At 39.7% G+C, this 12014-nt stretch overlaps 2 protein-coding genes across 3 annotated transcripts in view; one reads left to right on the top strand and one right to left on the bottom strand.

Moving 5' to 3' along the window:
- LOC101853497 (signal peptidase complex subunit 1) overlaps positions 1-1811 on the bottom strand; it is a 10562-nt gene extending 8751 nt beyond the window's left edge. The window contains exon 1 of the mRNA XM_005109010.3: positions 1651-1811. Within this exon, the coding sequence (XP_005109067.1) occupies positions 1651-1707 (57 nt within the window). The 5' untranslated portion in view covers positions 1708-1811. The remainder of the gene's footprint in view (positions 1-1650) is intronic.
- Positions 1812-3032: 1221 nt separating this feature from the next.
- LOC101854671 (segment polarity protein dishevelled homolog DVL-3) overlaps positions 3033-12014 on the top strand; it is a gene marked incomplete in the record, with an annotated part of 49599 nt that continues 40617 nt past the window's right edge. The window contains 2 exon segments of one of the 2 annotated variants that reach the window (XM_035972567.1): positions 3033-6219; positions 11193-11262. In XM_035972567.1, coding sequence (XP_035828460.1) covers positions 6059-6219; positions 11193-11262 — 231 coding nt within the window. 2 annotated transcript variants of the gene reach the window in all.

Raw genomic sequence — 12014 nt, 5'->3', positions numbered from 1 at the left:
GAGGGGGAGCAGATTAGAGGCGGAGGAGGATGAGGAGGAGAACAAGGAGAAGATGAAAAAATAGAAGAAGGAGAAGAAGAAGAATCTTAATGAGGTTACAAATTGGTGACTTTTTCATTCGTTACCCTACCTAGGGAAAGAGGAAGAGAGGGAGAGGGAGAGAGAGGGTGGTGAGAGTGACAGGGAGGGTGTCGTTGAGAGCTACCATAGGCCTACTTAATGCATTCATGGGTTACAGGATCAGCCAATCGTAGCCTGGTTTACGCCCTGCGTGTAGTCACATGTCTATGGAAGTCCTCCCGGATATTTTGGTAAATCTTCATTGTGTTGGGGCGGTTGTTCGTTATGGAAGTCCCTCAAACAAAATAAAAGATCACGCCAAACAACTTCGTTTTATATCCCAGTTTCACATTTGCGACTACACGCAGGACATAAACCGGGCTACGATTGGCTGAACCTCTGTGACCCATGAATCCTACGGTAGTCAACTCTTGGCGTTCTCAACGACACGACACCCTCCCTGTCACTCTCACCACCCTATCTCTCTCTCTCTCCTTCTTTCCCATGGTAATTCTAAGGTAAAAAATGAAAAAGTCCCCAATTTGTAACATGTAAATTACAAGATTGTTCTTTTTCTTCTCCTTCTATTTCTTCATCTTCTTCTTGTCCTCCTCCTTCTCTAGTTCTCCTGCTCCTCCTCATCCCCCTGCTTCCTCTTCTTCTCCTCCCTCCCTCCTCATTCTTCTTCTTTTTCAAACTTCTCCTCCATCTACATCTGGGATCCTCCTCCTCCTTCTTCTTTCATGAGCACTCAACCCGCTGTGAGAAGACGGTCAAAGGCGCGAGATTAAAGGAAGTGGCTATCCTCACCCGGGGTGAGAATAAAAATACCATCGACCTCTCACCCCGGGTGAGACTTGCCACCGTTGGCTATTCTCACCCGGTGTGAAACAAGACCTGTTTTTCCTAATTTCGGAATACTTTCTATCGGTGAGGATGATCAAATGGATAAAAGCAAAGAAAAAATTACGTTATGGCACAATTTAAGTAAGCTAATTTGATCGTCTACAAAGATGCTATGGCTATTTCACTTTTCGAATCGAGCCGAACTACGCGGGTCGCCATTTTGTTTTGCCCGGAAGTTCTCACGCTACTCCTCTTTCTCTCTCTTTCTCTCTCTCACTCCACTGCCCACAGACAAAATTGTACGCTTTTAGGCTAACAGTAGTAAAGGAACGTTTGGCACAGAATTCTACAATTTTTCTGCTATCACAGTGTAGAATTCTGTGGTTCAGGGTGAACACAAAATTGGTAGGCCTAGATCTAGGCTATAGCATAGCGGTGAATGCACACCGGGTGAGAATAGCCAACAAAAGACTCGCCAGAGGCCAAAGGCGGCCTAGATCGAAACCGGGAATTCCCAGAGTACCCACAAGTTCAGCCAATCGTAGCCCGGTTTACGCCCTACATGTAGTTGCATGTCAGTTTCACTGAACGATCAATCACCTCATCAACAAACACAATGCAGACAACACTGTCAACACTCAGCCTCAGCCCACCTCAACCTGCCTTGCCTACACTTGACATATGATGGCACGTTACCGGCAACGCCTGATTTCTAAGAGAAAATCAGAACCTGGTATAACTTACCATGTGAGTAGGAATGCTTTTTATTGATTCCGGTAGGAGTGACTCAATATAATTCATCTTTGATTTTGGAGTATCGCCTCGTACAAACGTAAAAGACAAGTTTTGATACAGCTGTTCGAAGACTGACGTTGCTTTCACAAACGGAAGTACACAATGCCAAACTGAATTCCTAACACAAAAGAGTTTTGCTTATTTTCCACCATTAAGGTATCAAATTGCATTCGTTTTAATATTACTCAGATAGTTTTAAATTATGTACATAAAGAAAAAACTACATTCTCAACTAAAAAATAAATAAATTTTAAAAATGATAAACACACTTAGCAAAAGTTAACTTTTTGAGTGTTGCTGGAGACAGGAAATAAGAAGAGCGGATAAAAAAGACAAAGAAATAAAAACAAGAACTATTTGAAGGCAAATGTAGTGACCTACCAACTAGCACCCCGGCTCAGTCACAAGAACATCTCTTCCGAAGTGAAATCCCAGCTCACCAATAGCATTTTCATATCAACATTAACATACCAGTGCCAAGCATTGTCTTTAAACGAGCCACAAGAAAAAAAAATCAATGCATGCGAAATGAGCTTGGTGTCTCGGCAAAAACCATCAATACGTCGACAGAGGAGACCGCATAAGAAACGAAACCATACGTCTACAAACTGGAATACCACCAGTAATAAGATTTAAAGAGTGTCAAAGAGTCAAATGGTTTGAACATCTAACTAGAATGCCTCAGAAACAACTAGCGGTCATTGAGCGTACAACATCCGAGCTTCAAATAAAGAAAGAAACTAGACCTGGCTGGATGGGGTTAAAAAGGTCCTGAAACAACATTATAACTTATCTAGAAATCTATTACACTGTACTTTTAACCTCCTTGCGGACGCTACACACCTAACATAGGAGCGAAACTTGCACCTCCCCTCGGCATCCTAAGGATACCAGGGGAAGGAAAAAGGAAAAAGTAAAGTGAAGTAAAAAGTTAATGATATTCTTCTCTATGGGTGGGGGGGGGGGGTGCTTTTAGGTTTATTTGCTCTATCTTTTTTCTGTTCTTTCTCTTTTTGTAAAAATGTATTTACAGTAAAAACCAAGGTGCTTAGAACTGTAAACTCCTTGAGTAAAACTGAATCAGACTTTTAAGTGAAGCTTCAATATATCAATTTTATTATTTGTGTGGACGTACACAAGCATTTTGGAATTTCCGATCGACTGGTTTCAAGCTTTATAAAAGAAAGCTATACCAATAAAATCCCGTCTGAGAAGTACAAACTGTAGACTTCTATAGACGACATTGCACCTGCTTCCAACACCCATCAGAAAACTACCAGCAGTTCAACTTGCGAGTCTCAATCAACACCTCCCAATTTTCTTTTTTAAATTGATTTCAAGGCTAAAAAAAAGGAAATTGTTGGGTCTTTTAAAGCAAAATTCGTAACATGTTTCTGTACTGTGTTATATTGACATTGACATTGACGATTTAGTTGTTTGAGGCTCTAAGTAGAGCCTATTCAACTATCTGGTAATGAACGACAATAATGCATGGCGTGCAGGCTAGACAAATCAGTTTTGGCAGGTGGGGTTGTAAATAGTTGGGAGATCTTTCCAATATTCGTCCAGACGTCTCTTAAATGTGTCCACGTTTGGAGCTGACACCACTGATTCGGGAAGATTGTTCCAAATAGTATTAACCCTATTCTCAAGAAAGTTTGCCCTCACACACAATCTGCTTCTTAATTGCTTCTGGGGCTTCTCTGAGTTGCCACGGAGTTGTGTGGTTGTTGCCTTTGTAAACGCTGGTCTTTCAGTGATGTAGTAGCCTTTGATATACTTGTACGTTTCTATCATATCACCACGTAACCTACGATGTTCCAGGGATGTAAGCTTTAGTTTTTTCAGTCTTTCAGAATAAGGCTTTTCTTTGAGGTGACTCAGCATTTTGGTAGCCCGCCTTTGAACCTGTTCAATTTCACTACATAGTCCTTTTCAAAGGGTTGCCAAATACGAGACAGTGTGCATACTCCAATAAAGGCCTCACCAAACTTTTGTACAGCGAAACAAACATATCCTCTGAAGGGTAATCAAATGATCGCCTAATAAGTCCAACAATACGGTTCGCTTTTGATGTCATCTGGGCCACGTGCTCCTTGAAGGTTAGTTTATTATCGACAACAACTCCTAAGTCTTTTTCTCTCTTTGTTGCATTCAGTTTGTGTCTTGGGGTGCTACCATCCACTGCTTGGTCCATAAAGTATTCGTTATCTTTGTCTTTGCCAACTTTTAGGACACAACACTTTTGGGGGTGAAAACGAAGTGACCATCGTTGAGACCATTCTTGGAGGGTATCCAAATCGTCTTGTAAATCTTGCGGTCCATTCAAGGTGTCACTTCGAACGAAGAGCTTTGTGTCATCAGCGAACATTTTGGCCGTCGTTGTAAGTCCTCTGGGAAGATCGTTGACGTAAATTACAAATAAAAGGGGGCCAAGAACTGATCCTTGCGGGATTCCACTTGTAACTTCAGCTTCCTACGACCGTGATCCATTTATAACAACTCGTTGTTTTCTGCTAGTCAAGAAGTCCACATAAATGACACCCATTGACCCTCCTTCATCCATAATACTCGTCCAGTCATCTAAAGCTTCCAATAATTGTGTTATACATGAACGTCCAGTGACGAATCCGTGTTGGTCTTTAGAAATCAGCATGTTGTGTGCAATATGGTTCATTATGTGCTCTCTTACGAGCTTTTCCATAACTTTGCAGATAACACATGTTAGGCTCACAGGTCGATAATTGTTAACTGCCGCCTTGTTACCTTTCTTGAATATTGGTGACACAAATACCGTTTTCCATTCCACTGGTAATACTCCATCATTTAGTGTCCTCCTAAAGAGAATTCTTAGAGGTAGTGCAAGTATGTCAGCTGCCTGGGATAATACTCTGGGAGAGATACCATCTGGTCCCGTTGCCTTGTTGACATCAAGACTAATCAAAAGTTCTTTTACTGTCACCGTTTCAATATTGAAGTCTTGAAGTTCTGTGTTGTAGTCATACTCTTCAAAGTCTAGGAGTGGTCCTGTGTCCTCGTTCGTAAAAATACTCAGAACATTTTTTATTTAGTAGTTCTGCTTTCTCTGTATCTGATTTTGTCTTTGTCCCATCGTCCTTGTTTAGGTCTGCGATACCGATCTTACTCTTAATCTTTGAGTTGGCATAAGTGTAAAATACCTTGGGGTTCTTCTTTGCCTCAATAGCCAATTTCTTTTCATAATTCCTGTTTGCCTTCCGACATGCTTTCCTAGCCTTGTTGTTGGCCTTGTTGTATGTTATTTCATCCGTTGTCTTTCCCGTCCTATGCCATTTTCTGTAAGCACGATGTTTCTTCCTCACTGCCTCTAATGTGTCTTTATCCAGGTATCTTTTATTTTTCCTCCCTGAAATATTCATCAGCGGTGTTGAAGCCCCAATGGCACCCTCAATTTTGCTCTTGATGACAGACCAAGTGTCTTCAACGTTCTTGTTCGCAAGCTCACTCTCCCAGTCATATGCTCGTAGGTCCTCCCTCAGTTTCTCAACATCTGTTTTTCTAAAGTTTCTCCTAGTTACTTTGGGTGCGGTACCTGCTGATAATGACAGAGTCACAAGCAGACAAAGATGATCACTTTCACCTATCATCGACTTTGATGTCTGTAACCAGCTGTTCAGTATTTGTAAAGACTAGATCTAGAATGTTAGGAGTATCACCTCTTCTATATCTTGTGGGAGTCTTTTGGTGCTGTATGAAGAATGCGTCTTTTCTAGCCTTGAGGAATTTAGTAGCAATGTGTTTTTCATCAGCGTTGCTAGTTTCAGTTTCCCAATCAATTTGTCTGAAATTAAAGTCACCCATTATGATTTTGTGAGTCTCTTTTCTCAGTAACACCAGTTCAAAGAGTTTGTTCAGCTTCCGTACATCCTCCTCAGCTGTAGGGCTGTGTTGACTTATATAAATCAGTCCAATGAGTAATGAAACACCATCCTTAAGAACACATTTTACAAAACGTTTTTCACAAAAGCCATTGTCCAAGTCATCACACACACCCTCGCATATATGTATATGAGCATCTCAATGTTTCGAATATGTTTTTATTCTGCCCTATTTTTGCGAATTGTAGTGACCGTTGCAGTTGTACCAAATCAAAAACGTGGTTAAACAGGGGACATAGGCCTTGTTAGCTTAAGATTTTAAAGATATCTATTTGTACGCTCCCCTGGTTGTCATTTTGCCATGGTAGTTCTCTCCCTTCGAGCCTCGTTTTCGGGGGTGTAGCTCTTGAGCCCGACACTGAAAAAAATATTTGGTAGCCATTTTGCTCGTCAAATCAGTGTTATTGTTTCAATTCTTTGATATCTTTGCCTCCTCCGGGATGGGGGAAACAAAGATTATCTACCACATTGATGATGAAGACACTCCTTATTTAATTAAGCTTCCAATACCGGCGGATCGTGTTACTCTTGGAGATTTCAAGAATGCCTTGAACCGGCCAAACTTCAAGTTTTTCTTCAAGTCTATGGACGATGATTTCGGGTGAGTTGACCATTGAACCGCGTTATAATTTGTTTTATCACTTGGATTTTCCATTTGGAAAAAAAAAGTGTCTAGTTATGCAATTATTGGCTCTATACTTTATACTTGATGCATGATTTAATTGGGTCGAAAACAATGAAAAGCAGTGCCTAGCCTAGTTTTTGTTGCACTGAATCTTTGAAGTTCAATAGCCTACAGTAGTCCTCAGATCAAGAATCAGGAGTTCGGCCTAGCCTAGTCTCAAGACATCTTCTACAGTACAGTCTGGACCTTACTCGAGTCTAGATCTTGATTCCGGAGAACTAGGCCGAAACATGGTTCTAGAATTCTAGACTAGATTCTAGATCTAATCTAGATCTATCTAGATCTAGATCTAGAATCTAGATTAGATCTAGAAATCTAGAATCTAGATATAGATTCTAGATCTAGAGATCTATCAGTTTGGATTCTTTAGTCATGGGAAGGACTTTTTAAAACAATGTTAACCCCAGCGTTTTGTTTAGACTACTTCTCAACTTCTGATGCAGCAATTTCTTTGATTTCTTTATCACCATCAGGTCAATAAAAGTGGGTCATCACATACAGTCGTAATAAATGGTGTGGAATGGTGCTTGTTGTAGATAAACTAAGTTTTTTGCATTTGTATGGAGGAGAGGACAACATGCCAACATGGGGTTGCAAGAAAGATAATAAGGAGGCCAACTTGGACATGAATAATGCTGAGCCAAAAAGTAGGCTTCAAGAACCCCCCCATCTACAGAGCGACGCTGTGACTACTAACGCTGCGTTGATTGCGACAGAGTGAATGTGAACCCGTAGTACGTTGATAATTAGATTCTAACATTCTAGATCTAGATCTAGATATATCTACCATTTCGGACCGCTTCACTTCGACGATTTTGACAAAGCTTCTGCTAGATTTAAAGATTTGAACATTTTGTTGCCTTTAGGAAGAAATCATCTGAAACAGTTGGGAAGGCGAACTTTTGACTTTATCTGTACACTTTTATGAACAACCCAAATATTGAGGCAACAAATATATATCATATACAACAAAACAATAGCAGCAACAAAAACCACTCCGGGCAACAAGAAGAAGAAAAGATTTGCAACTCTCTTTGTTAGTTTGGTGTGTGTGTGTGCGTGCGCGCCTATTAGGCCAAAGCGTGTGCTGTTTGTATTGTGTGTGTCTGTGTGTAGATTTATGTTAGTGTTAGAGAAGGTGTGTGCATTGTGTTTGTGTTTTTCTTGTTTTTCTTTTTAACTTCTTTTTTTGTCGCAGACTCACTCTGTTGCAATTAACGCCACATTAACTCTTTGACTACCAAGGCATTTTCCGTGCTGTGACCAAGGCATTTCTTAGTCTTAGAATTTCAGAAGTACCCCTGTTCTTCTTTTGTGTTGATGGGCATAATTCCATCTGGAAGTCAGACATGTTACATACCAAAATGAAGGAAATTGAATGTAGAATATTTTTAATCTAATTAAAAAATTGAAAAAAATCATAAATCCAAACAAACATGGGAGGTAAGTGAAGACAATGTGAAAAAAAAAAAAAAAAAAAAAAAATATTTTTCAACTTACATTTCTCACAGTGTATAGATCTAGTTGCTAAATCCAATCACTTCATGACTTGGTCATACTGAAGTATATTCAATTGTCTCTAACTGGGCCAAGTTTCATGCACAATGGTCAAGTATATATATACAAAGTTGTCGAACTTTTGGTGAAATCACTCACAATGAAAAAAAGAGAAAAAAACGCTACACACACGCCCCTCTTTTCGAATCTTCATTCTCATCGCTGTCGCTGCTGTCCGACTCAGGTCTAACTTCATCACCTCCTACATCACTATCGCAACTCTGCATAAGGCATAAGGTCATATATGGGCGCTGGACCCATTAAACATTTTCAGTTGGTAGGAAATTTTGAGTTTTGCCTGGGTGGCGGTCGAAGCCTACTATTATCGATTTTAGACCACCAAGGGATCTTTTTAAAGCGTGCAACTTGCACATGGGACCTCCGAGATTTTTCGCCCTTGTCCGAGAAGGCTGTGTAGATCTTTCCTACTGAAAGATGAGGGTGTGGCCAAAAGACAGCTAAGTAAGGAGCCAAGGAGTAGCAGCAGAAAGGCTGTAGAAAGAGTCAGGAGCCCAGAAGAGGGGGCAAAGGAGGTGAGAGGATGGGGGTAGAAAGTGGGGACAAAGGAGGTGAGAGGATGGGGGTAGAAAATGGAGACAAAAGCAGACGACAGAAAGGAGGAAAAGAGGTGAAAGGAGACAGTTTTAGAGAAGAGAATGTTTCCTTCACTACCGGGATTCGAACCGGGGACCTTTGAATGAGAGGCGAACAACTTTACCTAGACTCTAGGCCAGGAGAGCCCCTAATCCTTATCCTTAGAAGTAAAGTGGAGTCTGCTTAAACCGAACACAGTAAATCTTTAAACAGTGATAAACCGAAAGCCAATTTATTATTTTTTTTAGCAATCCCCCTTCAATGAAAACTGAAGCAAAGACAATCTGATGGTCGTGCAGATTTCGGTCTCGGCACACTCCACTGTAGTTTGTTTCATTTTCCTGTTATGATTTTGTCAAGGAGCCAATATTACTTTAAAATCCTTTTTATACAGAATTGAAGTGCTTTCGCCTTTCGGGGTTGTTGTTTTGTTGTTTTTTTTTGTCTTTGGGGAAGGGGGGGGGGTGTTTGGTTTGGTTTTTTTGTCTTTAATCATGGGATCACTGTAACAGTCAGGGCTGAGAATTGTGCGCCTAAAGGCGGAATTCCGCTCATTGCAACGCCGCCGTTTGCTCATCCGAACGCCTCTTCTGCCTTTTTTACGAGTTTCGTATTATAATAATATTGTAATAATAAGAATACAAAAGCAACTTGAGCAAAGAACGATGATAATAATTTTAGAAGATTTTTAACTGTCCGTGTGTTGGCCGATACCATTCAATCAAGTACTTTTTAGATTTTATTCTTCTTCATTACTGGTAGGAATAGCGTTCAGTTGTGACAATCGAGCACCTGTACATAGTTACGTGGAGAACTGTGGTGACTTTGGCCCATGCATATCACAACCCTGTAGCCTTTTTTTTTTTTTTGGTCTTGTCTGCTTGTGCTTCAGCATGGCAAAGATCTAGTTATTATTTTTCTCTAAAATTAGGGTAACAAATAAGACCTCAAACCCTTCCATAGTAACCAGATTTAGCTATTTTATGCCTCTTTTTTTCCAAATTTTCCGGGGGCACATGCCCCCACACTCCCCTAGTTTTCAGCCTTTTTACTTTTTTTGGTATGCTATTCTCGGCCCTGAATAGTAGTGTCTTCTTTCTGACAATAGCAATAGGTCTCGATCTTGCCAGGAACATTTTATGTGGAACCTCTCCATTCTTCGTTGGAAAACTATTTGGGACTACACGGATAGTGGATTGGTTTCCAATTTCTGTCAAAGTCAACAAAGGCTTCAGAGTGATTGATTACATCCGAATTGTAGTTCTGTTGCCAAAGTGCTTCAATCATGCGTGATTGTCTGTATATATTATTGCTATGTGTAGTGGGAGTGGGCAAACGGATAGGTGTATTCAGTGCTCAAATGTCCTATTTGGGTTGCAAATGCCATGAAATTTTACTAAAACTAAACTTAATATTTTATAAACAAATAATTTTGTTGAAAGTGTACTGCGGTGTCAGTGACAGAATGATGACTTGGGTTTTGGCCCTCGCCCTAAATGGGTGCATGTTGCGTACCTTGCCTGTTCCCACTCAGAGCTACTAGTATAATATTAAATCCTTCTGTTTCCTTTCTTCTGTTTGTCTTGCAAGTCTTTCAATGTTGCCCATGTCTGCGGGCACTCCATTAGATAGGTTGATATGATGCTGGTCTATGCAGCGGATGGCCTTGGTTCAAATCCCAGACTGGGCATTCTTGAACTACGGTTGGTTTGTACAGTTTTCAAGGCTCTCAACGGTGACTCAACCCATTTGTTTCTTTCGGATTTCCTACATAGTTATAGTTAAGTAGTGAAATCTCTGCCTGTCCTTGGTTTGGAAGAATCACATAGAGGCCGCAAACCAGGGTCTAACGCTTTCTTTTTATTAGACAACAACAGGATTTCATAGGGAATCTGAGCTTGTTATTTCTGGTAATCACTTGACCCTGTTTCTCAAACAAAATATTAGACTAGTTTTGTGAGGCTTCATGGTGAAATCTTGCGCTCGTCAAAATAATAAAGTTGAAGAAAAACACAGATTTTTTCTCCAGTTTGGCAATTTTAGTAAAGTTTATCTTTTTGGCTCAACACCTTTTATTTCCATATTATGTAAAAACACGCTTCCATTAGCCTTTTAATTAAAAATGTTGATCAATGGCATAAAATATTTGTATATATGTACATTTTCAGTTTTCAAGGACTCAAGCTATAGAAATAATCAAACTTTGGCGGCCATTTTCTCGCTAATATTACATCTGAAATGAGGCGGCCCCCACCTCCTTCAATGGCAAATATCTTGACTTCTGTTCAAGTTCAAGATAGCCGAATATTTTATTCATAGGGGGAAAAGGGCTAATGGGCAAGCTTTAAGATGATACAAATAACTCCACACGCCCTAAATTGACGAGGGCCTGATTCCACAACGTGACACATTTGGTAAAGTGGGTAATTTTGATATTATTTTTATCCATGGTGGCTTCTCTGTGAGAAACTGTTTGTATGTGTGTCAGTATGTTAATGTTTTAGTACCTCTGGAAAATGGCAGCTTGCACTGTATGCTTCCCCAGGAAGTTGGGATTGTTTCAGAATGATATCAGGTCTGCTGGGGTAGTAATAGATTGCAAAGCGCGTAGAGCTTGCTGTTGAGCTGGAATACGCTCTATCTAAACAAATTATTATTATTATAATTAATAATTATTATTATTAAATTATTATTATATTATGTGTGTAATAATGAATATTCTTTTATTTTTTCCTTAGGGTGGTGAAGGAAGAAATTTGTGATGAAGACGCTCATTTACCTTGCTTTAATGGAAGAGTTGTGTCATGGGTGAGTAGTTTTGTTCCTCAAGAAAAGTTCCATGTTGTTGGCAATGGCAAGTCATTGAAATGTGCTAACTTATTTAACCAAAAAGCAACATTTTTCAGGAGAGAAAAACAAAACCGACTGTTTCTTTCCATAGAAATTGGACCTGCAGTATGTTGTTTTTTTTGTTTTTTTCAAAATTTAGAATTTGAATGTCCACAAAATGTGTTTTTTAAAAGCAAATGCAACTGATAACACATTTTTAAAAAAATGTTTCAAATTCAAGGCTACTACATGTGAAGAGCTGGTGGATGATGTTATTGCTGTATTTCATGCTCCAAAGTGATATAGTATTTTACTGTGTACGTTACTGCGTACAGGCTCTGAGAATTGAAATTTCATAATTGGTGGGTGCATTTTTTTAACATGTTCCATGTCTAATTGGCTTCTCCTGGGTGGTTGGCGGGTGCTCTGGTTATTCTTCCTTTCCCATCAATCGTCTATCTTCCTTATCTCTCCTCCTTCTTTTCTATTTATGTTGCTCTCTTATAACACTTCTAATCTTTGGCACTTACATTATGACCTCTATTAATATTGCGAGTACTGTAAATTTCTTACTTTTACTAAGAACGCATGACTTCCCTTCCTACAATAGAAGACGTAATTGGTTGGTAGGAGTTCTGTTATGGTCTGCTCTTTCTTTCCTCTCAAACATCTATCGTCCTTATAATCTCTCCTTTTTTCTTCGTATGTTTCTCTTTATTTCCGTATCCCCC

Source organism: Aplysia californica, unplaced genomic scaffold, assembly GCF_000002075.1.
Source record: "Aplysia californica isolate F4 #8 unplaced genomic scaffold, AplCal3.0 scaffold00742, whole genome shotgun sequence".
NCBI classification, from domain to species: Eukaryota; Metazoa; Mollusca; class Gastropoda; order Aplysiida; family Aplysiidae; genus Aplysia; species Aplysia californica.
This window is presented reverse-complemented; position numbering and strand designations above follow the sequence as displayed.